Source organism: Echinops telfairi, unplaced genomic scaffold, assembly GCF_000313985.2.
Source record: "Echinops telfairi isolate 266 unplaced genomic scaffold, ASM31398v2 ScPeMD7_7412;HRSCAF=8450, whole genome shotgun sequence".
NCBI classification, from domain to species: domain Eukaryota; kingdom Metazoa; phylum Chordata; class Mammalia; order Afrosoricida; family Tenrecidae; genus Echinops; species Echinops telfairi.
The window spans coordinates 13,065,784-13,087,852 of NW_022111312.1; the positions used below are offsets into that span (position 1 = coordinate 13,065,784).

General features: G+C 39.3%; 2 protein-coding genes across 5 annotated transcripts in view; one reads left to right on the plus strand and one right to left on the minus strand.

The window, feature by feature from the left end:
* Positions 1 to 630: 630 nt before the first annotated feature.
* On the minus strand, positions 631 to 15,733 carry RSRC2 (arginine and serine rich coiled-coil 2). 4 transcript variants are annotated; one of them, XM_004709600.4, is made up of 10 exons: positions 15,652 to 15,733; positions 12,622 to 12,778; positions 11,137 to 11,180; positions 8,635 to 8,825; positions 7,427 to 7,630; positions 6,317 to 6,439; positions 3,601 to 3,680; positions 2,505 to 2,734; positions 2,201 to 2,290; positions 631 to 1,623 (listed from the first exon to the last, which is right to left on the minus strand). In XM_004709600.4, the coding sequence occupies exons 1-10, from the start codon at positions 15,655 to 15,657 to the stop codon at positions 1,444 to 1,446; spliced, it is 1,305 nt and encodes a 434-aa protein (XP_004709657.1). In that variant the 5' UTR covers positions 15,658 to 15,733; the 3' UTR covers positions 631 to 1,443. The 4 variants fall into 4 exon arrangements, with proteins under 4 accessions (XP_004709657.1, XP_045152748.1, XP_004709659.1 ...); XM_045296813.1 differs by having other exon boundaries at positions 2,505 to 2,737; XM_004709602.3 differs by lacking the exon at positions 15,652 to 15,733 and adding an exon at positions 10,303 to 10,380 and having other exon boundaries at positions 8,635 to 8,847; positions 12,622 to 12,659.
* A 2,158-nt stretch (positions 15,734 to 17,891) lies between these two features.
* KNTC1 (kinetochore associated 1) overlaps positions 17,892 to 22,069 on the plus strand; it is a 79,318-nt gene continuing 75,140 nt past the window's right edge. The window contains exons 1-2 of the mRNA XM_004709721.2: positions 17,892 to 18,037; positions 20,185 to 20,305. Of these exons, the coding sequence (XP_004709778.1) occupies positions 17,909 to 18,037; positions 20,185 to 20,305 (250 nt within the window). The 5' untranslated portion in view covers positions 17,892 to 17,908. The remainder of the gene's footprint in view (positions 18,038 to 20,184; positions 20,306 to 22,069) is intronic.

Here is a 22,069-nt window from a genome sequence, read left to right on the forward strand (position 1 = left end):
GAAAAACATTAGTAGCTAGGAGAGGTAGTAGCAGTCCTGGTGGTATAAAGCATTTACTAACAACGGGTTTTTTAATCCACTAGGTATTAAGAAAGATGTTACCATGAAGATTTACATCTGTGAACAGCTGATCTCTCAGAATCACTGATCAAATTCAATGGCAGTGAAGTCTTGGCTGGTATACATCAGGCAGGTAAGGGCCTTGGCTTAGAGGAAGACTGAGCTTATGCTGTGACACTATAGTCTAATTTGGAAAGATAGCAATAAAAGTTACACTTGATAAATTACTATCACTAAATTGTATAGAAATTAAATTTATCCTCCCCCCCAACAGCACGTCGCAACATTTTGCATAGGTTTAACTAGATAAAATCATCATCACACCTGACTTTTGCTTTGTTCCATATTTCTGTTGAACAGCGCTACCCTCGATAAATACAAACCACAATGCATGGCCAGATCTTAAAACACCCTAGAAATATAAGTTCATGAGCAACTTTGTATCCAGTGCATTACAGGCCCATAAAATATTTCTTCTCTGTATGACTGTGCTCTGGCAAAAAGAATTTTAAACAATTATCAAAACACAAAAAAATTTATATTCTACTTCAAAATTAAAGGGAGGACAAATGACTTGTTATAAGGCACTTTATTAAAATAAAAGTGCTTACATCCCTTTAATGCATTTATGTATTTTTTTAGTAACATGGAATAGTTAACAAATACTGTACACCAATTCTGTTCCACATAATAGAACAGTATTCTAATAGTTTTTGCTTCTTTCCACCTTACTACATATCTGCTCACTATGGCATTGTCTAGCATAATTCTTTTTTTAAAAAGGGGAGGCTGGGGAAGTTCTAGTTAGTACTTTCTAACAGCCAATTGCAAAATGCTTAACACACTTTACCAAACATAGAAACCATACAACAAATACAAGAATTTCATGTTATTTTAACACCAGTTTTGAGAAAACCATTTTTATTGTCTCTACCCAGCGTTATTTGTGCTGGCCTATGTACCAAATAGCCAGATCATCTAAAGAACAGCTACATAACGTTTCTTTCATGTTTCAAGAGATGAAAATAACTGTACAAGGTTAAGTACAAAAGTACACAAGACAGTGGACACAGAAAATCCATGGATGAGACTTTTATCCCACCTGCAGCTTTTATATATTTGAAAAGTAGAATTCATGAACTCAAAAAATATTGTCCTTCTATAGTCCTGTCAAATTTAATGGAAGTGGGTTTAACCTGATTACAACACTAACACCAGTATCACTGATCTGATATTTACAAAACAACAAAAAAATCGTAGATTTTCAATAAATTAAAGTCAATGCAACACCCATGCAAGCTAGAATGCTAGCTGTTTGGTGAACAAGGACCTGACTTCAGAACAAAAAGTCTATAAAGTTCCAAACTGTACAAGGGTGCTTTCTCAAACGGCGTCCATTCCTCGCATTGAAGATGTGAAACCCAAGCCCATTCCTCTTTGTGTGTGGGTTTGTGATCTTGCCATTTCATACTGTGCATCTAGATTCCTAAATACTTCTTCCTGTTGCTTCAAAGTCTTGTAACTTTCTTCATCAACGGAGCTACACCCAGCTTCATCTTCACTCTAAATATCAGATTTTTAAAAATATAAGAAAATAAAAATGTTTTCCTATTTGACAGTTATGAAACCAAAATTTCTAGATTTAATTTATTCAGTTACTAAGTGGAGTGGAAGACAGTGTTCTTTTAAGTATGAGGACAGAGCAGGTTGTTAACAAAAGGCATCATTATTGTCTCAGGGAAGGCAGAAACAGGAGGCAGGCGTAGCTATTTAATAAAGGTTAGTGGGAGGAAGAGTAAGAAGTAAGAGAAGAGGCAGGTACTCGAAGGAACAAGATTCTTCAGAGTGCACCACTTGGGACAAGTATCCCTTCAGTTAAAACCAGACCTTAGAAATAAATAGACCCGAGCTTCTTGTAAACCCTTCCAGATGACTGAATTATCTAATTACACTACTTACATATTTATATTTTAATTAAGAAACATTTATTCACCACGTTTAAAATAACATTTAAAACTTTCCTATGCAATCAATCCAGATACCAGAAAATCACTGAGTTGGAATATCACTAAAATATCTTTATCAATTAAGAATGAATGTTATTCTTAAAGAAAAAAAAGTTTAACCAAGTAAAACTCACCTTAATACCCATTAATTTTCTAAATTTGACATTTTGGTCCTTGTTCCCAAAATTCAATTTTTCCCATATTTCAGCCGACTGGGATTTGTCCTGTAATGAAGTAGAAAATGTTAAGATGGATAAAAAATTTGACATTTTATTGGGGTGTCAAAACCTTCCTGCAATATAGTGTAAATAACAGAAAACCAAAGCTAAGTACTCTCTGCCTTCCATGAGTGATGGCAACAATGATTTCCTTGAAAGCTTGACTTCAGACTATACATGAATTACTTTAGCATTATTAAGAGGGACGAAAAGAACTCACCCCTTCTTTCTTTCCTTGCCAAAGCATTTTCCGTTTTTTCTCCTGTTCTGCAAACTTCATTGGGTTCACAGCGGCTGGGTTGTAATAGCTTGGCACAGCTATTCCTGTCTCTGCCAAAGCTTTTGCTTGCAAGGCTGCCATTTGAGCCGCCATAGCTATCTGAGGAGTCACTTGTGTGCCTGATGCCAACAGGGCAGCAACATTGAGAACTGAACCCCCGGTAGCTGCAGCTGCTGAAGAGAAGTATGTCAATCAAGGCATAATTAATCTTCTGGCAAAAATTAAACCCACCAAATCGACAAAGCTACAAAAAAGTAGAATTATGCTCACAAAATACAAGGGAATAGTTATTAAGCTTATATAGCAATAACATTTAACCTAAATACATACTATATATATTCCCAATAACAGATCTTAAAAGATGTATATGAAATTGATGTACATTTCTGCCAATGAAGTTTCTACGAAGGCATGGTTTCACTGAATGATTTTTGTAGCTGTACATATTTGCACAAATCTTATGGCTCACATAATGATTTGATAAACACCACTCAAAACTCTTAACATTCGAAACTATTAAGCAGATTTCATATATGAAAAAAACCAAAACCAACCCCCGAGGATCATAAAGATAAAGTGTCAGCCTGGAAATGTCCATGCAAAGTGGCAGAGTCAGGAATGGACCCATACTTTCTGATGGCATATCTAGTCCAGAATACAGCTTTAAAAAGGTCTAAAATTAAATTGTGAATGGCAACTTTTAATGTTTGTCAATGTCAAGAAACACCCTCAAAATTATCCAATATGTATTCAGCATCTAAGAAACGCGACTTAATGTAAAAGGTTTATCATTCCATGTGAACTCACCAATTTTAAACTATTTCCATAACCTCAACTACAAGATGCTTGCAATGAATAGTACAAACATAACAGCCAGCATTCACATGTAAAAAAACCCTACACCTGCAGATCATATAAATATATATACAATTTTATGAAGCTGAAAAGTAACACTCAAAATGTTTGATTTCCTTCCTTTTAATTTTTTGCATTTTTCAACATTTCTACAAAGAACCTTATAAAGAAAATTCGTTACCTGCAGCAATTTCCTGTTGTTTCTGTTTCTCAACCATTTCTTTTTCACGCTGTTCCTGCAGTTTCTTTGCCCTTTCTAACCTGTCAACAATTTAAATAAATGTCAAGATGACAGCAAAAACCAAATTATGTGCATTTAAAATCCCTTTATATAAAACATACAGGTTTACCACTCCCTAAAACTGACATCCATTGGAAAGTAAGCAAATACTTGCTACAAGGGTATCAGCTGAATAACATTTCAAGAACTCCAAAGAATTGACAAAATGAAAACTTAAATTTTTTTAAATTTGTAGTTTCTAAAAACTGAGCAAAAAAATCCTCAGTGCTGATTATAAGAGGAAACGGAAAACTAAATCTTGTTAAGAATTGAGATCTCAACTTGATCTTTAAGATGAGAAACTCCTGCTTGATAAGACCTTGATTAAACAATCTTAAAATATCTCCACTCCCTTTATTATGGTATAAAGAGAAGGATGGGCTACACATATTAAAATTTGGGGATAGTGAATTATAGACATCTGTTTATTTATGGAGGGCACATGCAAGGTACAGACTAGATGTAACTTTTGCCCTTCAGAATGAAAGTTTCTAATCAGAAGTTACAATAAAATGTAGGCTCACTGATAAAAAACTTTTAAATCAGCATTTTAAAATTTGCTCCCATTTGAAAAGAAAAACAAAAACATTCTACCCACTATAGATTCCTTATTTTGAAAGTTTCAAGACAGCCAAACAATCAATCTGGTATTCTAAAATTGGATCACATGTAAATTTGTCATCTGAAAGATCACCAAGTAGTCTTCTTAAACTAACACTTTAAAAATGCTAGTGACAGCTTCAATTTATGAAGATTTGAAAATTAAAAGACTTGGTAAATGAGTAAGCTTTTGGGCTTAACAATCCTTACCAGAGCCCAATTAATTATATATTAGTTGAGACTTAATAATAAATTATTTCCTATCCCTATTGATTTGTGTTCAGAGAGAGGAGTGTCCACTGTGTGTATTAAAACGGTCACTGCAGAGATGTCATCAAGTCAATTCTGACTCACAGTTAACTCTCTGGAACACACAATGACACAGCCCAGGGCAGTGCCTTGTTCCCCGCAGAGGTCACTGTTAAAGCACTTGGTCAATGCATCTCAGTGAGGGTCTTCCTCTTTCCTCCCTATCCCTTTCTGTGCAGCAGGGGCTCTTTCTGTAGGGTTTGGTTCCTCCTCATAGAGAACATGTTCAAAGTCCACACAATTCCATTCTGGCTTCTAAGACAGTAATTTTTCTTCTGGCAGTCCACAGTACTTTCTTAGCCAACACCATAACTCAAATAGATCAATTCTTCTTCAGTCCAACTTTTCTTTGTCCAATCTTTCCATGCATACACGACTGAAAAGTACAGGTTGGGTCAGTCATATCTTAACCCTCAAAGGGTCATCCTATGCTACATAACATTTTAAATAAATCTCGTGCAGTAGATATTCCCAGTGCAACACATAAGGGTACAGAGTGTAAATATAAGGGGAAAAATAAAACTTGACAATTTTGATCTTTCCTCTGCTTGTCATGATGTAGCTAACTGGTCTGTGAGAATTTTTTCCATTGAGGTGTAAATCATATTGAAGGTCTTTGATCTCAACTAAGTGCTCCAAGTTCTCTTTATTTTGAGCAAGCAGGGTTGTTAATGAGGGTTTAAAAAAAAAAATGTCCAATTTTGATGTTATGGCCTTCTTCGTAGTTCCCAGTCCGGGCTTATTTGTTCAGCAGAGACTGAATTAAACAAGGCAGAAAGATATAATTCCCTGATTTTAAACCATGCGGTATACCCTTGTTTTGTTTAAATAACTGCCTCTTGGTTTAGTTATAGGTTCCAAACAAGCCAATTAGGTGTTCACATGGCCACTGATAGTTTGGAATGAACACCATTCATTCTGGTGAATGGAGCGAAAGAAGGGGTGAGCTCACACCTTTGCTGCTGCCGTTCAGCTGGAGTGTCTGCCAGGCTGGGTCACAGGGCAACAGCACATCAGGTTACATTGTGATAACTGTATTTTTGTAATGAAAAAATAAATAAATAAAAACGCAAACTCACTAACAGGTGCCTGGGTGTCATTTTACACCTCACCTCCCCACATTTTAGTTTGCCCTTCTGTGTGTGGACCCCACACACAATTTAGCATCATTAGAAACAATTTAAAAATCACAGGGTTCTCCCCGTTAATAAGGAGTAAAATTTCCAAGGTGATTTACATCGGGTCTAAATGATATAAATCGACATGCCACCTCCAAATTAAGAAAAGGGTCGATAAAGTTTCATTTATGTTGGAGGTAGTTCTTTGTTCCTGGGAGAAACATGACTAAGTAAAGGCAAAACAGAGATTTTTCTAAACCAAATTTAAGACCCAAAAGTTTCATGAAAAATTAACATACCTAGGAGCATACTTTTGAGGAAAAAACCCCCTAAAAATAGACCAACAGTCAGCTGTGAATGAAAGCAAAAAAACTGCTGATTCTTTAGTCTTTCAGTAGTTACAGTTGTGCAATCACGTGTTTGAGAACAGACCATTCTGGAGCACTTAGGATCCAAAGGTTTTATAACATTTCTGGCTTCACTGAAATTTCTTTTTAAAAAATCCTGACCCAAAGCATTCATTTTGCCCAAAGTTTTATTTATTCCACGTTGCAAAGAAAAAATGAGCAGTAAGAGAAAACCATACATACCTCCTGGCTAAAGCTTCCTGTGCATCCATTGCTGTGTTTCTGCCTCTAAAGGGAGGGGGGCTAGGAGTCCGACTTAAACTTCTGCTAAATCTTCTTGGTTTCTCAATTCGCTTCTTCCTCTCTCTGAAAAAAAGAAAAGAAAACACCTTGCATGTCTGATTATGACCAAGTAAGAATTCTTCCACTGACACCGTCTTTCCTATTTGGCCAACAGCTTATTTCCATTACAGCACTTACAACGTTTCCTTTGTGCACATTACAATCTAGGTTTCACAGACAATCCTTGTGCACAAATCATTCTGTATTTGTATAATAGAATAAGTCTCCAGAAGTGAGTTAAAAGGTCAAAATTCTGAATGTTTTATTTATACTGCTTTTATAAATGAAAAGGAAAAATAAGGCAATTAACCACAATAAAAGAAACAGGAAATTAACAAATGCCTCGTTTACTTTAAATTCACTCATCTCAATTGCAAGTCAATAAACTTACTATAAACAAAAATCCTAACTAAAAACTTAATGAATTTATTAAGGGTCACATAAGTGATGTTTTAATCTTAGTAAACTTGAGTACAATAAATTAAGGAAGCAGCGGTGATATTTAATATTAACATGTAGATGTGGATTATATATTAGACATGAGTATCCATGATGGGTATGTGTATGTATTTGAAGTCTGGAAGATGATTTCTATTACAATATGGTTGTTATAAGGATTGCATGAGTAAATACGTGCCAAGAGCTTTGGTATAATCCATAGTAGATATGTAATCCTAGCTACTCTGATTTTAAGGTTAGTGCCATGAATCCAGGTACCCAAAAGAGATGAAAAATTTTTTAATGGAACTACCCTATGCCTGCATAGCACTTCACAGGAAAATGCAATGCACAAGAATATGTGAGAATGCTAAATAGGTGTTTAATTGTATTTATTAGTCAACAATGACTAAAATCTAATTTGTAAACACAATTCTGAATCCCACAGCAAATTTCATTATCCTGACTGCTGATATGAGAAACCAATCTTAGCGTACACCAAACAGAACACTCACAAAACCAAGGCGTGCCAAAGCTACAGCACCCATGTTGTTCAGGACGATGAGCACGTACCGACTTCTGCTTCTTGTCCTGCTTCTGCTTCTACTCCGATGCCGATGTCTCGACCTGGAGCGGGAACGGGATCTGACCCGCCGCTTCCGGTCCCTGCTTCTGGAGCGTGACTTCTTCCGGTCCCTGCTTCTGGAGCGAGACTTCTTCCGGTCCCTGCTTCTGGAGCGAGACTTCTTCCGGTCCCTGCTTCTACTCCGGTGACGCCTGAAAGTAAAGTGTACATTTAGTTACTCAGAGCTCTTCAGTCACCCATTATTACTACATCATTTACAGTGAATGCTGCAATTCAAAGAAGCCATTCAACCTTTGTGATTTTTGCTGTTAGTGATGGACATCCGAGTTTATTTGGACTCATAGTGATTCTATGGAGAACTACCCCACAGGTTTGCAAGGCTGCAAACTGTAATTAGCCATTGATTTATAAATGAGGAGTCCTGGTGGCATAGTGGCTATGCTTTGGTCTGGCTAACCACAATGCTGGCAATTCAAAACCACCAGTCAACTCTATGGGACAAAGATGTGAGCTTCGTATTGTGAAACAGGCACAGCCTTGGAAACCTAAAGGGCAGTTCTACGTTGTCTTACATGATTGCTATGAGTTGGAATTGACTGGATGACAGCGCGTTTTTGATTATTCCCTTAAGGATAATATTAAATCAAGTTCCTTTACCAGTGGAAAGGTTTGATTTTGATACTATATTCTACGTATATTCCCCATAGAATTATACAATATACTAAACACTGGTTTCTTAAAATAAAACGCCACCCTACAATCCCTCTAAGTTCGAGACAACAGAAAACTTAGATTAAGATAATATATCAATCTTGGTATAATATATTCAAACTACACCAACAAGAGTATTTTTATACTGGCTTAAACCATTATCAACAGAATTCAGCAATATCTCTCTCTCCCTAAGCCCACCCCACCCAAGAGACAGACGTGGAAGTAAAAGAATCATAGACACTAATTAAGTGTGCTAATCATCATCAGTCCTTATCCTCTCATCTTGGGAGGCCATTTCGGCATGTATCAGAAAATGAAGACCAGAGGGCTTCAGCTATTATTGGGTATTGATTGGCAAAGGCAAAAGACAAGAAAACAAACCCATCTATTTTAGAAATCATGACTGTTTTGCACCACTGGGCCAACGAGCAGTTTGTGTACCATAGCTCTTTAAAGCACTAAGTAACCCCAGACAACTCACCTCTCCCGGGACCTAGATCTTGAGTGGCTTCTTCCTCGTGAAGACTTTCTTTCTTTGCGTTTGTGTCTGTCCTCACCATTTTCAGATGAATTCAGTCGCTCTCTTCCTTTATCAGAAGCATGTTCTTTGTCATTATGCTCCTCAGACTTGTGTTTCTTAGAGGACTTATCTTTGGATTCATGTCTTCTTGCCTGTTTTAAGAAGAAGTTCGTTCTTTCAGGAAAATAGTGCAACAAAGAGAGTTAGTATGGGTACCAGTAAGCAAAAATGTTGTGATGCAACATTAGTAACCTTAGGCGTGTGTTGTTCAAGTAAACAAATGATCTAGTTTCCACATCACCCAAATGTTGCAGATGCACAGTACTAATTGCAATCCATTATAAACCCCCAAAGCAGTTTCCTCCCCAAATTACTATTTCCAGTATTTATATAAATTTCATGGCTGTTGTAATATAGGGGGAAAAAACCCAACAAAACCAAACCAAGAGAACACATTGTTAAGGAAATAGACATGTACCCAAACTTTCATGTTTGGCCAACAAACCTTTTAGTGAACCAGATCATAGAAAAACATTAATTTTAAGCCCAGAGCATGTATAATTTTAAGCTTAAAAAGGGTGGAGATAATATGGACATAGAGAAATGCACAAGAAAATGCACTTCACATTAAGCTATGCAGAATTTAACTAAGCATTACTCATCTGTAGGTTCAAAGTAATTGGATACAGTTAGTGTCCCTTTTACAGCTACACTGCCACATCCTTTCTACAAGGGCTCTTGATTTTCTCCCAAGGTCTAAACTGTGAAGGCATCAATCATTTTTTCATCTTGCCATATCCCAACAGGGTTGGAGTTCTAATTTTGGCTCAGGTACCTAGGGTAGAAAAAGGTAACTGAATTTGCTTTCAAACTAAGTTTAACATTCGCTCTGCCATCATACAACGCATACTTCCTTCATAGTAACCAAGGCTATCTCAAACATATACAGAGACTCAGCTCAAATACAGATGATTAAAGTCTCCATCGTATTGCTTATATGAAAAACCCAATAACCCCGAGTCGATATATATTGCATGTTGACCCCTTAGGAAGTGTTAAGTCTAAGATTTCCTTTAGTTCAACTTCTTTGACAGGCAACTTTAGAGATCTGAAACCACAAAGCTGCAAAGCAGGGTAGCTGGGCTAAGGCCCCATGTTCTTAGGATTCCCACCACAATCTAGGACACCTTTTCCCCTCAAGCTTCCCAAGATAGGTCAGTTTTCCCCCCACAAGATTGTTTTTTTAAAAAAATAACAACAAAAAATATTTTGTCAGATCATGTTGGAACATGCATGATGATATTAATTGCAAATGTTTATTCTAAGTTAATTTATTATTCTGGAGAAAAAAAGAGACCTGGATAGAGCAAGGTTTTATTGCCAGTTCTCTATAAAATAATCAAATACAAGTTGGACTGTACTGCCTTTGCAGTATAAAATAGCAAAGTGGAAAAGTGTTAAGTGGTTAACTTCCAAAGGTTTTAGAATTCACATTTAATTTGTTCTCCAAACTTAACATTACTATTAAAAATTTTAAAAGCAAAACAAAACACCAAAAACATTATTAAAACCCTTAACTGATTTAAGATACATTTAAGGGAAATAGGAGTTTGAATGACTAATAGTTACCTTATCATGAAGTAGGCTTATTATTTTGCTATCTGAGTCTGCAGCGTCTTCAGTTCAGTCTCTTCGCGCATTAGCACGCTGAGTATGATTTATTATAGAAATGTTATCATGTGAGCTAAACAAAATAGTCATTTTCACAAAAACTCTCCTAAATTAAAATTTTAACAGAGCTTCCATTAGGGGAAGAGGAAGTCCCTGCCCACATTTGGATTAGGAGTCCCTTGCCCAGCCCCCGTAAGAATCTTTTCCTCCCTTTTTAGCTAAGTCTGCTCTGCCTTGATGGTTTGTTTCTCATCTTCTCAGGTGGGTGAACAGTTAGCTCCTCTGCAGTCCAGCTGCTGCCTCTCTTTCTCCACTACCACGAGCTTCCCTCATTGTCCCACTCCTACCACCACCTGGGAAATCAGACTAGTGCACTAAAGAAGAGAGGACTCTCATTATCTTCCATTAAAAAAACTGGGAACTGCTCCTTAAAGATGATAGTCATTTAACATATGGAGTGGTGATCTGGCACGAGAAGACTTGGGACCTCATTAATGGAAGCTCTGTGTGACAGGCCTAAAAAACCAATTATATTCTTCAAATGCAATTTTTACTGTGAATACTGTCACAGCATAATAAAATTAATAGTTTCTGAATGTAATTTTCATACAAACAACTATCTTCTTGAAAAAAAAAAAAAAAGATGAATCATGCTTATTTTATAATCCAATTAACCTTTACAATTTTAAGCTTTGGTACTTACCTTCACAATACCATATATTCACACAAACATTTCTACCAGATACGTTATAAGTATTTTATAGTACCTATTCACTACAAAGCATTAATTACCTCTTTGCTTCTGCTCCGGCTCCTGTGTTTTCTTCCTTCATTTTCTGTAAATTCAGGAAAGAATTTGTTATAAGCAAACATAAACGAACACTCTGCTCACTAAATAAACTAAAATACATGCACGTCACTAAATGTGAATTTGGACAACCTCCCAATTCAGAGGTGCCCATGGCCCCTTAAATGTTTTTTGTTTTAAAGGGGGAAACAGCTTTTTCCTTCTCTCCCAAATGGTTTTAAAGACCCCAAAGTCAGATTTTTACAGAATTAGACTGTGGAATAGATGCAGGCAGGTAAGGTAGAAGACCCAGTCTTGGGGCGCTTTACTCCCACATCCTATTATTCCTTTTGCATCCGGTCAGTTGTTTCTGCAGTAAAATGACTAAGGATTTTGCATTTTATAGAACATATCGGGGACATTAAGCAACATACACTTGTACTTCTGTTTCATGCCAATGGATAACTACACACTCCACTGGTCATCTTCCATTTTTTTGGACAATAGGACTAATTTTAGTATACATAAAAGAAACAGATCACCAATCTAAAATATCATAATCAATATCCCTTATGTTGGACGCTTGCGACTGGAGATGGGCTGTACACAAAATTGTATCTGACTTATTTTGTAGCGATCAGCTATACATGCAAAGGATACATGACTACAATCAAGGTTTTACGACTTTGCTATTAAGCACTATTGTGCAATAGCAACAATATTTTTTTAAAAAGCACAGTTGTATAGTATTCACTACCCACAAGTTCTACTGGATCTTTAAAAAAAGTGACCGTGGAGCATTTTAAAATTCTAAGCCTCTTGCTTCAGAAATAGTACTGTCTAGACACAAACTTACTTGGCTTGTTGCTAACCATTAAAAATGTTGGCGTTAACGATATAGCCCACAATCCAGAATAAAGTGTAGCATCTGCTTTTGTAGCCCCCGTCGAATCATTCCAGTGTCCCTCATGGAGTGGTTACATTACTTTGGAAACATTGATCTAGATGTATCTTTAAGACTCTTATTTTGCCAATGCAGAAAAAGTGAAATTTAATACATAGCAATTATGCTCTGGTGGCATAGCGGATTAGGAGTTAGGGTGCTAAACATAAGGTCAACAGTTGGAAAACTCCAGTGGCATGGCAGGGAAAAAGTGAGGCTTTCTACTTCCCGGTAGAGTGAGTCTCGGCAATCTACAGGGGGCAGTTCTACCTTGTCATAGATGGAAACACAATCCACTCAATGGCAGTGAATTTTAAAAAATTGTGATCCAAACCTGAACCATTTTTTACTTTCAGAAAGTTATGTACAACTTTTATATTAAGATAGTTACCTTTCTCAAAATTAAATTCTCTAGAAGATGGCATATACACTGTCTATTTCTCAACCGGAAAGAACACATACATTAATCTTTCGAAAATATTGTCTTAAGATACGCTTCTACATGGATATTAACAAATGACAGTAATTACCACGCCAACACTCATACCTGACTTCCGTTTTCTTTCTCTTGACCTTGATCGTGATCTTGAATAATGATGCTTTGAGGCTCTAGGAGAAACAGATGTATCTGACTGCTCTTTTTTCTTGTCTCTATCTGGGGACATCTTTTCTGGGGCTAGTCCATCTCGTTCTGTGTCACTAGCCTGAAAGTTTAAAAAGAAAATAATTAAAATCTTTCATTGCATTTGGATTGTTTCCAATGTGGCCTCATACAGCTTATGTGCTGTGGACTACCAAAACATGTTTTTCTTTAAAAATTACAAAATCCTTTTTTTCTTGGGAACCAAACTTAAGACTAAGTTCCTTCATCTAATTATCAGTTGCTTTCCAGTTCACAGAAAGCAGCTCAATCCAGCTTGCTTGTAATGGAGAACACTGCACAAAAATGACATATCCAAGGAATTTCATTGATCATTTTTTCATTAGAAATGGATCTCCATGGGTTCATTTAACTATGTGGTTCAACTTACAGAGAGGAGGACCTTAAAGGGAGACATGGATTTAGGTTGGTATCTTACATGAGCTTCAAACCTGGGTACACTAGAACAAGAAAGTTCCTTTGAGCCAGATTTTGATAAAGGAGGCAACTAATTTACAATTTAAAATAGTTGGTTAAACCATGCCCCCGCACCCCCCTCCAAAAACAAAAGAGGGGCGGGCAGCTTCAGCAAAACAGGGAGATTCCTCAGGACAGGCTGGTAACTGGTAGGGCCTTGTAGGTAAGAATGGTTTTTTGAAAAATGGCCTCCTAAAACACAAGCAAGCAAAGAATGTGACAAAGACTGTGTGGGCCTAACTATTTACAACTGGTGCCTAAGTCTTTTGTAAGAGGAAGTACCCTGACAGTGAATGAGGTTCTCCTACATAAAATAAATTAACAATAAAAATAAGGTTTTCAGCCTCTTATCATGTCTGAGTTAAATGTTTACATTTTACAGATGAGATCTAACATTAACTGGTTTGCCTAAATGGATATTATGATGGGTGATTGTGGTTCTCATTGATAATGTTAAATGTTACTTTTATACTTGGTTTTATAATAATCTGTAAGGGCTATTTCTGACATGTCAGTGAGGTACAAGTATGGGTACAACTTTCAATTGGTAAAATTAAAGAGATCACACAAGCTTTCAGCACAGCCAGCCCGTCTCACTGCAAAGCAACCTTCAATCAGAGATTGCGTTCCTCAAACATTGGGAAACTCCTACACAAAAAAGTCACCGGAACCTGAACCCGCCTTTCTAGCTGCTTAGCTCAGGCAGGCAGATGCTTTCCCCTGGCAATTGTCTACCTACACTCTTGTAGGAAATAGGAAAGGCAGACTAGAAATATAAATGAAGACCAAACAGCCTTTTTAGTTTAAATAAGACCCAAACAAACAGGCTGGTAGTTTAAAGAGGGATCTAGGGGGAAATAAAAATCCTATGGATGAAAATATAACAATGTTTAACATTTGAGTGTGGCTTTATTTCAGTTTAGTAGAGACAGACAGTCGGAATCTACTAAATGGTATTGAGTATCTTAATTACTTGTGCTAAAAGAGTAGCCATTTTTGTTACTTATAACGACATTATTGAAAGCGCTGAAGATGCCCATAAAGACAACAGTCTATACAACTTTTTCCCAGCAGAGAAGGTAAGCATTCAATACTAAATCACTTCTTCAGGGGATCTCCTCTTTCTATTGAAGGAAGTACTGCAGAAACAAAAATAAATGTTTGCAATGATTTCAGTGTTTAAAAATGTACGCCCAAGTCAAACAATATTAATCATTAAAGGGTACTAAGTAACCACACGAATAATTGAATACACAGAAGAATATTCTAAAATGGATTGTGTTAATGATTGTACAATTCCCCTTGATAGGACTGAATTATTGGATTACATGACATGTACATGAAGTGTCAATAAAACTATTAAAAATATGTATCAAGAGGCTTAAAATACTTCTCAAAAGGAAAATGCTACACATTCACTTGACCCACAAATTCCAAATAACCTACCAATTGTTTGAAGCAGCACGGAGGGGGGGAGGGGGTCCCTAAAACCACCCCCAAAGAAAGCAATCTCGTCTTTTAAAAGTCCAAATATCCCGACTACTATAAAGAGTAAACTTTTAATTTTTCCATTACTTTTAACGGTCCAATTTATTTGCCAAAATGAGAAACAGATGACTTGTCAGTGCAAAGGAATGCAAAATGCTCACATTTTTTAGAATAAAACAAAAATGAAGTAATCACAACAATGCGACATCTCATCCGGAACTCACAGGCTTATTGTTCAGAAGTAATTTAAGAACTGTAATTATGATTTCGGCTGAAACACCATCAGCGGCAGAACTAGATTATGCCTCAAAGACTTCAAACTAAGATTACATCACGAGCCGCCTCGGAAACGGAGCATCAGTCAGAATTCATAATTCCAAAACCTCTTGAGAAGTACAATTTTCCCTCTTTTCCGTAGTACATCCCTCCAAAGAGGTCCTAACTAAGAAATAAACTAAGGTTTATGAAGATGGAAAACGAATTCTAATTATGCAATTAGAATAACCTCATCTAACCCAGGTCAATAAAAAAAGAAAACTCTCCCAAGGCAGTTCTTCTCTCATAACCCATCTTTCTTACTACACCCAGCATTTTTCAAAAATTTCTCGATTCCTTTTCTCTCCCTGTGCCGAGCCTTTTCCAGCCCGAGCATCATAAACTCCCGAGTAGGCTAAGGGTGAATCACGAGCCCAGGTAAGCAAGCCAGCGACACCTGAGGCATGTTAGTCGGCCGAAAAGGATGAGGAAAGTTCTGGAAAAAAAAAAAAGGGCACTCCTAAGGTTCCCTACCCCCAGCGGCACCGCCTTACTTCCCCCTCCCGGCAGCAGGCGGCCATGATGGCGGGCACAGAAGAAGGCCGCGGCGCCATTTTGTCCACACACGCACGGAAAACAGCTCCGAGAGCCGTTCACCGACTGCTGGGAGGGCCGCAGAAAAAGATCCCTGGTCAGAAAATCGGACTCAGCACCTACCGCCATAGTCTAGAGTCCCGGCCGCAAGGGCGGCAACTCCACCAGCCGCTTCCAACAGTACCGGCCGCTCTGGAGCTCCGCCACCGAATGACTAAATCGCTAGCGCGAGAGACCCGGATGGCACAAAGGCGAAGAGGCCCACTGCATCGCAAAGCATGCTGGGGGAAGAGGGGGTGGAGATACAGGTTTCTATAGCAACGCGGATCCAGTCCGTAATTGGTTGTGCTTTCGAAGGGGCGGGCAAAACCGGGGTAGGAGGTAGGGCCAAGCATAAGCCTTAGAATGCGCAGGCTCTAGCGCGGAATGGGTGGAGTTTAGGGTGGCTGGACCTCCTGCTTCGACTCCGAACACTTTTGGCTTCCACCGGCCACCGTAGGAGGGGTTGGGTTTGGAGGTCTCCCGCCAATTTAAATCAGATGGACCCTTAGGTTAGGGGCGGTTGCATAAATCGGGAAGAGTTCCGCGACCTTTGAGGGTTCCTCTTTAGTTTCCTCAATTGCAGGTGAGGAGGGGCAGCCATACTATTGAAGGGAGCGGGGATTGGGGTTGTGGGTTCAGCTCGAAGTATTATCAGCCGCTACTTAGTTCGGAGATATTTTCCATCCAGACGTTGGCGGGAGAGATTGGTGCCCAGCTGGGATCGTTTATTGGTGGAGGTTTAACTGAAGAAAAATTTAATCTCGTTTATTATCTCATGTTCTTTAATCTCCACGCAGCAGCCAAAGTGTTCTGGAAACATTAATCGAATCCCGTCACCCTTACCTTGCTCTGAGAATAAAACCCAATCTTGAAGCTTCCTTTTCATTTGGCCCCTTCCATCCCTTCTCCCCTATCTTCTTCCACGCTGAACCTTTAGCATCTAGTCAGTGCACCCAGTGCCCAGGCCTGTATCTCTGCTACAGCATGCTTGGCTTCTTGTCATCCTTGTCACCTCTTCCTTTCCCAAATACAGATCCCCTTTAAGAGCCCCACTTTCCAGTCCTCTAATGTGAGCTTTGTATCTGTGCATTGATTTGGTTTGTCATGAGGAGAAAAATGTGACCCTTCTTAAAAGCTCTGGGTGGCCTTGGTCGTTCCTTTCATCCTTGACTCATTCTCTTCAGCTGTAAAATGAGTTCTTGTGAAGATGGAATCTGTAAAGCACTCACAACTTTTCCTAGCTTGCAAGAAATGCTCAATGAGTGTTAACTATTTTCTTTTTATCTGATCTTCCCACAAGAATGTACATTTCTTTTTTTTTTTTAATTCAATCAGCAATAATCGCGCCTAGGATTAGAAACTCAAAATACATTTGTTGAGCCTTAGGAAGTTGGTCATGGTAGGTTTTTATTTTATAGATGTGGGAAGTGAGACCCAGAAAAGTCAGATATGCCCTCACCTTGCAACCTTCTTACCAGTTCTGACACTAGCTGTGCCTGTCCTCTTTTCCTACTGGGTTCCATCAGATAGTATCACCATTATGGAGTTTATTGGGGAAGCTAACGAAGGAACCCATTGGGATACTCTGCCCTACAGGGTTGTTATGAGTCTGAATCAACTACGTGGCAATGAGTTTGGTTTTGAGGGACTTTAGCAGGTTATCAGGCCTTTCTGCTCAGGAACTTCTGGGTGAAATCCCACCCTGAGTCTGCAGGTTAGTAGAGAGAGTGCTTAATGCTTGTGCCACCCAAGGTAGCCTGAACTTGACCCAGTGATTGTTGCTCATCTTCGTATTAAGGGCCTTACCTTGAATTGCAAGTGTGCTTCTTAATTGCTCAGAGCAAATAGTTTTTCTCTCTCCCTTTGTCATTTTAGTACATTGTATAGCAACCCTGTGGAAACATTCTTGCCCTTTTAATAAATTCATCTAGAATTTACAACCCAGAGATATCCCAGACCGTCTGACAGTGAAGTTTACATTATGTCTCATGGTGCTGATTAAAAGTTACAAAGAAATACTTGATAAAATTTCACATCCTCCAAAGTACCAGAAGCCCTGGGATACACTGTTGAGATCTGAATGGTTGGTTTGCTTGCCTGAAGCTAGTATGTTGTTTTCTGCTGAAAATCATGGCTCTGGTTCTTTCCATCTTATTGACCCATCATTTCTAGTGACCACAGAAGTAAAACACAGACACGTTTTTGTTGATGTTTTCTTAGCATTTTTTGTTTAATGGCTGGTGAGTGGATGCTGTACAGTGAGAGAATTTGCTCTGATTTAACATTGTCATCACAGGGAAAGCAAGCTGCTCCTGACTCAGGGAGCCTGTCTCCGGACATGTGGAATGATATTGAGCTGCTAACCAGTGATGACACTGGAAGTGGGTACCTAAGTGTTGATTCCAGAAAAGAGCACGGGACAGCTTTGTATCAAGTAGATCTGCTCGTGAAGATCTCCTCTGAGAAGGTAATGACTCCGATGGCTATCGTTAGCACCCACAGAATTATGTACAACGCTTCATCGGCCTCTTAGGCTCATGAAGTTTGTGAATCAATATAGCACTTTATCTCCCTCTAACTATAGGTATAAATAAATATATATTTAAAGTAGGAAAAAAATATATAAAATGTTAAATTAGAGCCTTGGTGATGCTGTGGGTTGGATGTTGGGCTGCTTACCACAAGGTCAGTGGTTCAAACCCACCAGCCACTCCTAGGGAGAAAGATGACTTGGCTGTTCCTGTAAAGATTTACAGTCTTTATAGATTGTAAATGTGTATGAGTCAGAAGTGATTGGATGTCTGGATTTGGATATTTGGGATAGTTTCAGATTATAAAAAATTTCCATGCCAGTTTACCCCACATCCTATTAGCTTCAATATTTCTAAAGCTAAAGTCCTCATAGCTTTCTGTAGGCATTAGGGGGTGTAGTGTGTATAAAAAAATAAGCTGTTATAAATAATAATAATAATGTATGAAGGGTTCACAGGTGTGTGTAGGGGGGGGAAGAGGAGCTGACATCAAAGGGATTAAGAAGAAAGAAAAAGTTTACAAATAGTGGATGCCAATAATTATCCATGTCTGCTTGTGTCAACAGATGTTATGATATATGTAAGAGCCCCCAGTAAAATGATTTAGTTAAATAAGTAACTAAATAAGCTATTATAGGTAATGGAGTATTACTGTGCCATGCAGAGGAACGAAGTCCTGATGTATGTTACAACATGGGTGAATCTGGATTATGTTGAGTGAAATCAGTCACAACAGAAGCTAAAACCTGGAGCCTCCTCTTTAGCTTCTTGTCGTCGTCCTTAGGTGCCGTGGCATCACGTCATGCTCCTAGTGACCTAATGACACACCTCCTGGCCCTGTAACCACCCTCACATTTGTGTCTGAGTTTCAGCCCATTGTTGCAGCCGCTGTGTCAGTCCATCTAGGTGAGGGTCATCTTCTTTTTCGCTGACCCTCTGTCAAGCTTGATGTGCTTCTCCAAGGCCTCGTCCTTCCTGATGATGTGTGTCAGTAGGTGAGACAGGCTCTTCTGAGGAGCATTCAAGCAGTACTTCTTCCAAGACAAACCTGTTCATTCTGGCAGTCTCGGCAAACAGCATAATTTGAGGGCATTAGTTCTTCTCTGATCGCCCTTTTTCATGGTCCAGGGTCAGGTGCACCTTAGTTTTCAAAGTGACATCTTTGCTTTTTTGACACTTTTGAAGAGCTCTTTTGCCCAGTGCGATAAATTATTTGCTTTCCTAGCTGCTGCTACCATGAGTGTTAACTGTGGATCCAGGTGGAATAAAACCCTTGACAACTGTTTAACTTACATAATATTTAAAAAACCCAAAACATACTGAGTTTGCTGCCAGTGTATTAAAAACAACAAAACAGAACATTTCACAAAAAGATCCAACTTTTCTTAATAATCAGGACAGTGTGGCTGTGCCAGGGTAGCCTTTCCATTGGTCTTAGTCAATTCTGGTATCTTTAGTTTATGTCCTGTACCCTACAGTTTAGTTCACCACTACCCCCTCCTGGATGTGGTGCAAACACTGAACCTTTGTGGCAGTCTCGCTTCATTTATGTTCACTCCTGGCTCAAACAGGTGTAAGGTCAACCCAGAGGAAGCAAGCAAGCAAAGGCCAGTACGAGGAATCATTTGCCATTTCTTAGCCTCCTATCCTGTTTTCTCACTGAGGACCCTGGTTTCAAGACATACACAGAACAGCTTCATGACAGAGTAGATAGGTGGCTTAAAGCAAGGGTCCTTAAACTTTTTAAATAGGGGGCAAGTTCACTGTCCCTCAGACTGTTGGAAGGCCGGACTATAGTTTAAAAAAAAACTATGAACAAATTCCTATGCACACTGCACATATTTTATTTTGAAGTAGGACAGGCAGCGGCAGCAAAAACACTCGGCAGGCCGGATAAATGTCCTTGGCAGGCCGGATGTGGCCCGCGGGCCGTAGTTTGAGGACTCCTGGCTCAAAGGAACCAAGGCATCTCAAGTTGAGTGCAGCTTTAAACTTGGGTGCTTGGAACTGTGGAGATCCTACTGATAAGTATCATTAGATGTGTAGACGGATGTTTTCATTGCTAATCATTGCTCTTCCGCAGGCCTCCCTAAACCCCAAGATACAAGCTTGCGGCTTAAGTGATGGGTTTATTATTGTAGCCGACCAGTCAGTGATTCTGCTGGACAGCATCTGCAGGTCGCTGCAGTTACATCTTATATTTGGTAAGTATGATGTCATGAAACCACAGACTTAGGAGGTTAAATGTATCTTGCTGGGTGAACTCTCCTTTTCGACTTCATTTGCCTTTTCCTGAATCCATTCTTTCTTTCTTTCTTTCTTGTGTTTGAATCCATTATTTCTCAGAATCAGGATTGAACTAACAGCCAGAAGTTCCTCTTGAGCACCTTCTGTGTGCCAGGCATATGTGGGAAAGGTTACCACCTCTCAGTAATGGGGAAACGTCTGAGGGGCCTTCACTTTAATTCCATTTTCCACACGCTTTTGGAAGCCCACTCATCCACGTAAAACAACCATTTTGTTTACTTGTATTTGGAGTTCATGTCAGAATACTGTAGAAAAGAGCTGTGCTCTCCTGTATTCAAGTGCCTCGACCTCATGTCATTTCATTACTATCAGCAGATTTTTAAGTGCATTTAGAGTATACCAAGAGCCCTGGTGGCATAGTGGTTATTCATTGGGCTGCGTGCGAGCTGCAAGGTCAGCAGTTTGAAACCACCAGCTACTTTAACAGAGAGCAGCACGACTCCTGTTAACAGTTGACAGTCTCAGACACTCAGGGGCAGGTCTACTTTGTCCTGCAGTGTCCCTCTGAGTCACTGACTGGATGGCAGCGAGTTTAGAGTATACCAGTGTTTCCCGAAGTGGGAGATACCACCCCCTGGGGGGCAGTGCCAGAATGTTCCTGGGGGCTGCAAAATCACGTAGCTATACTTTATCCTGGATTATGGGTGATAGTACAAAAGTTTTTTAGTACCCTGAGTAAATTTTTTTTTTCTGAAAGGTAGGCTAGATAAGTTTGGGATCCACCTAATGGTAGAGACCATCCTTCGGTGGTGCAAATGGTTAAGCACTAGATTGCTGATGGTAAGGTTGGCGGTTTGAACCGGTCTAGAGGCGCCTTGGAAAATAGGCCTGAAGACCTGCTTCTGAGAGGTCATGGGTTTGACAACCCTGAACAGCAGTTCTACTCTGCCCACATGAGGTCGAGGACAGGTGCCAGTAACAACAGAGGAGCCTGTGGGGGGCACAGTGAGGGCTTAAGTGCCAAGGTTCCAGCTGAAAGGTCAGTGGTTGGGACCCAGATGCTTGCTGGGAAAAAGACATGGTCATCTGCTCCTGTAAAGATGACCGTCCACCCAAAGCTCTGGGACAGGCCTGCTCTGTCTCAGAGCGTCACTATGAGTAGAAAGCAGCTTCATGTTACCCAACACCAACGGCATTCCATCGTAAACAGCCATTGAAATACTTGTGAAATTCATTCTTCACCTTAAAGGCCTTTTTGTCTGTGCAAACAGGTACTTCACAGTGAAGTCAAGAAAAAGTCAGGGACTATATTAGACTATAGGGACTATGACGGCCCTTTTTGGAACTTGAATAGAAATTTTGAGGAGACAGTGGAAATCTTTGTGTAAAACATTGGGACAACTGAAAAGGAAGAGAGATATTGGAGAACACTCTTAATTAAAGATTAGGGCCTAGAAGTTGAGTGACTATGAATTTTCCCAGAACCCACCGCTCTTCCTCTAACTGGAGCAGCCTGAGGTGACCTGCCAAAATGGTTCGCTACTCATTTGACCCAGAAAACCCTGCAGAAGCCTGGAAATCAAGGGGGTCGAATCTGCGGGTCCACTTCAAGAACACCCGTGAAACTGCCCAGGCCATCAAAGGCGTGCATATCCGGAAAGCCACCAAATACTTGAAAGACATCACTCTGCAGAAGCAGTGTCTGCCCTTCTGACGTTAGA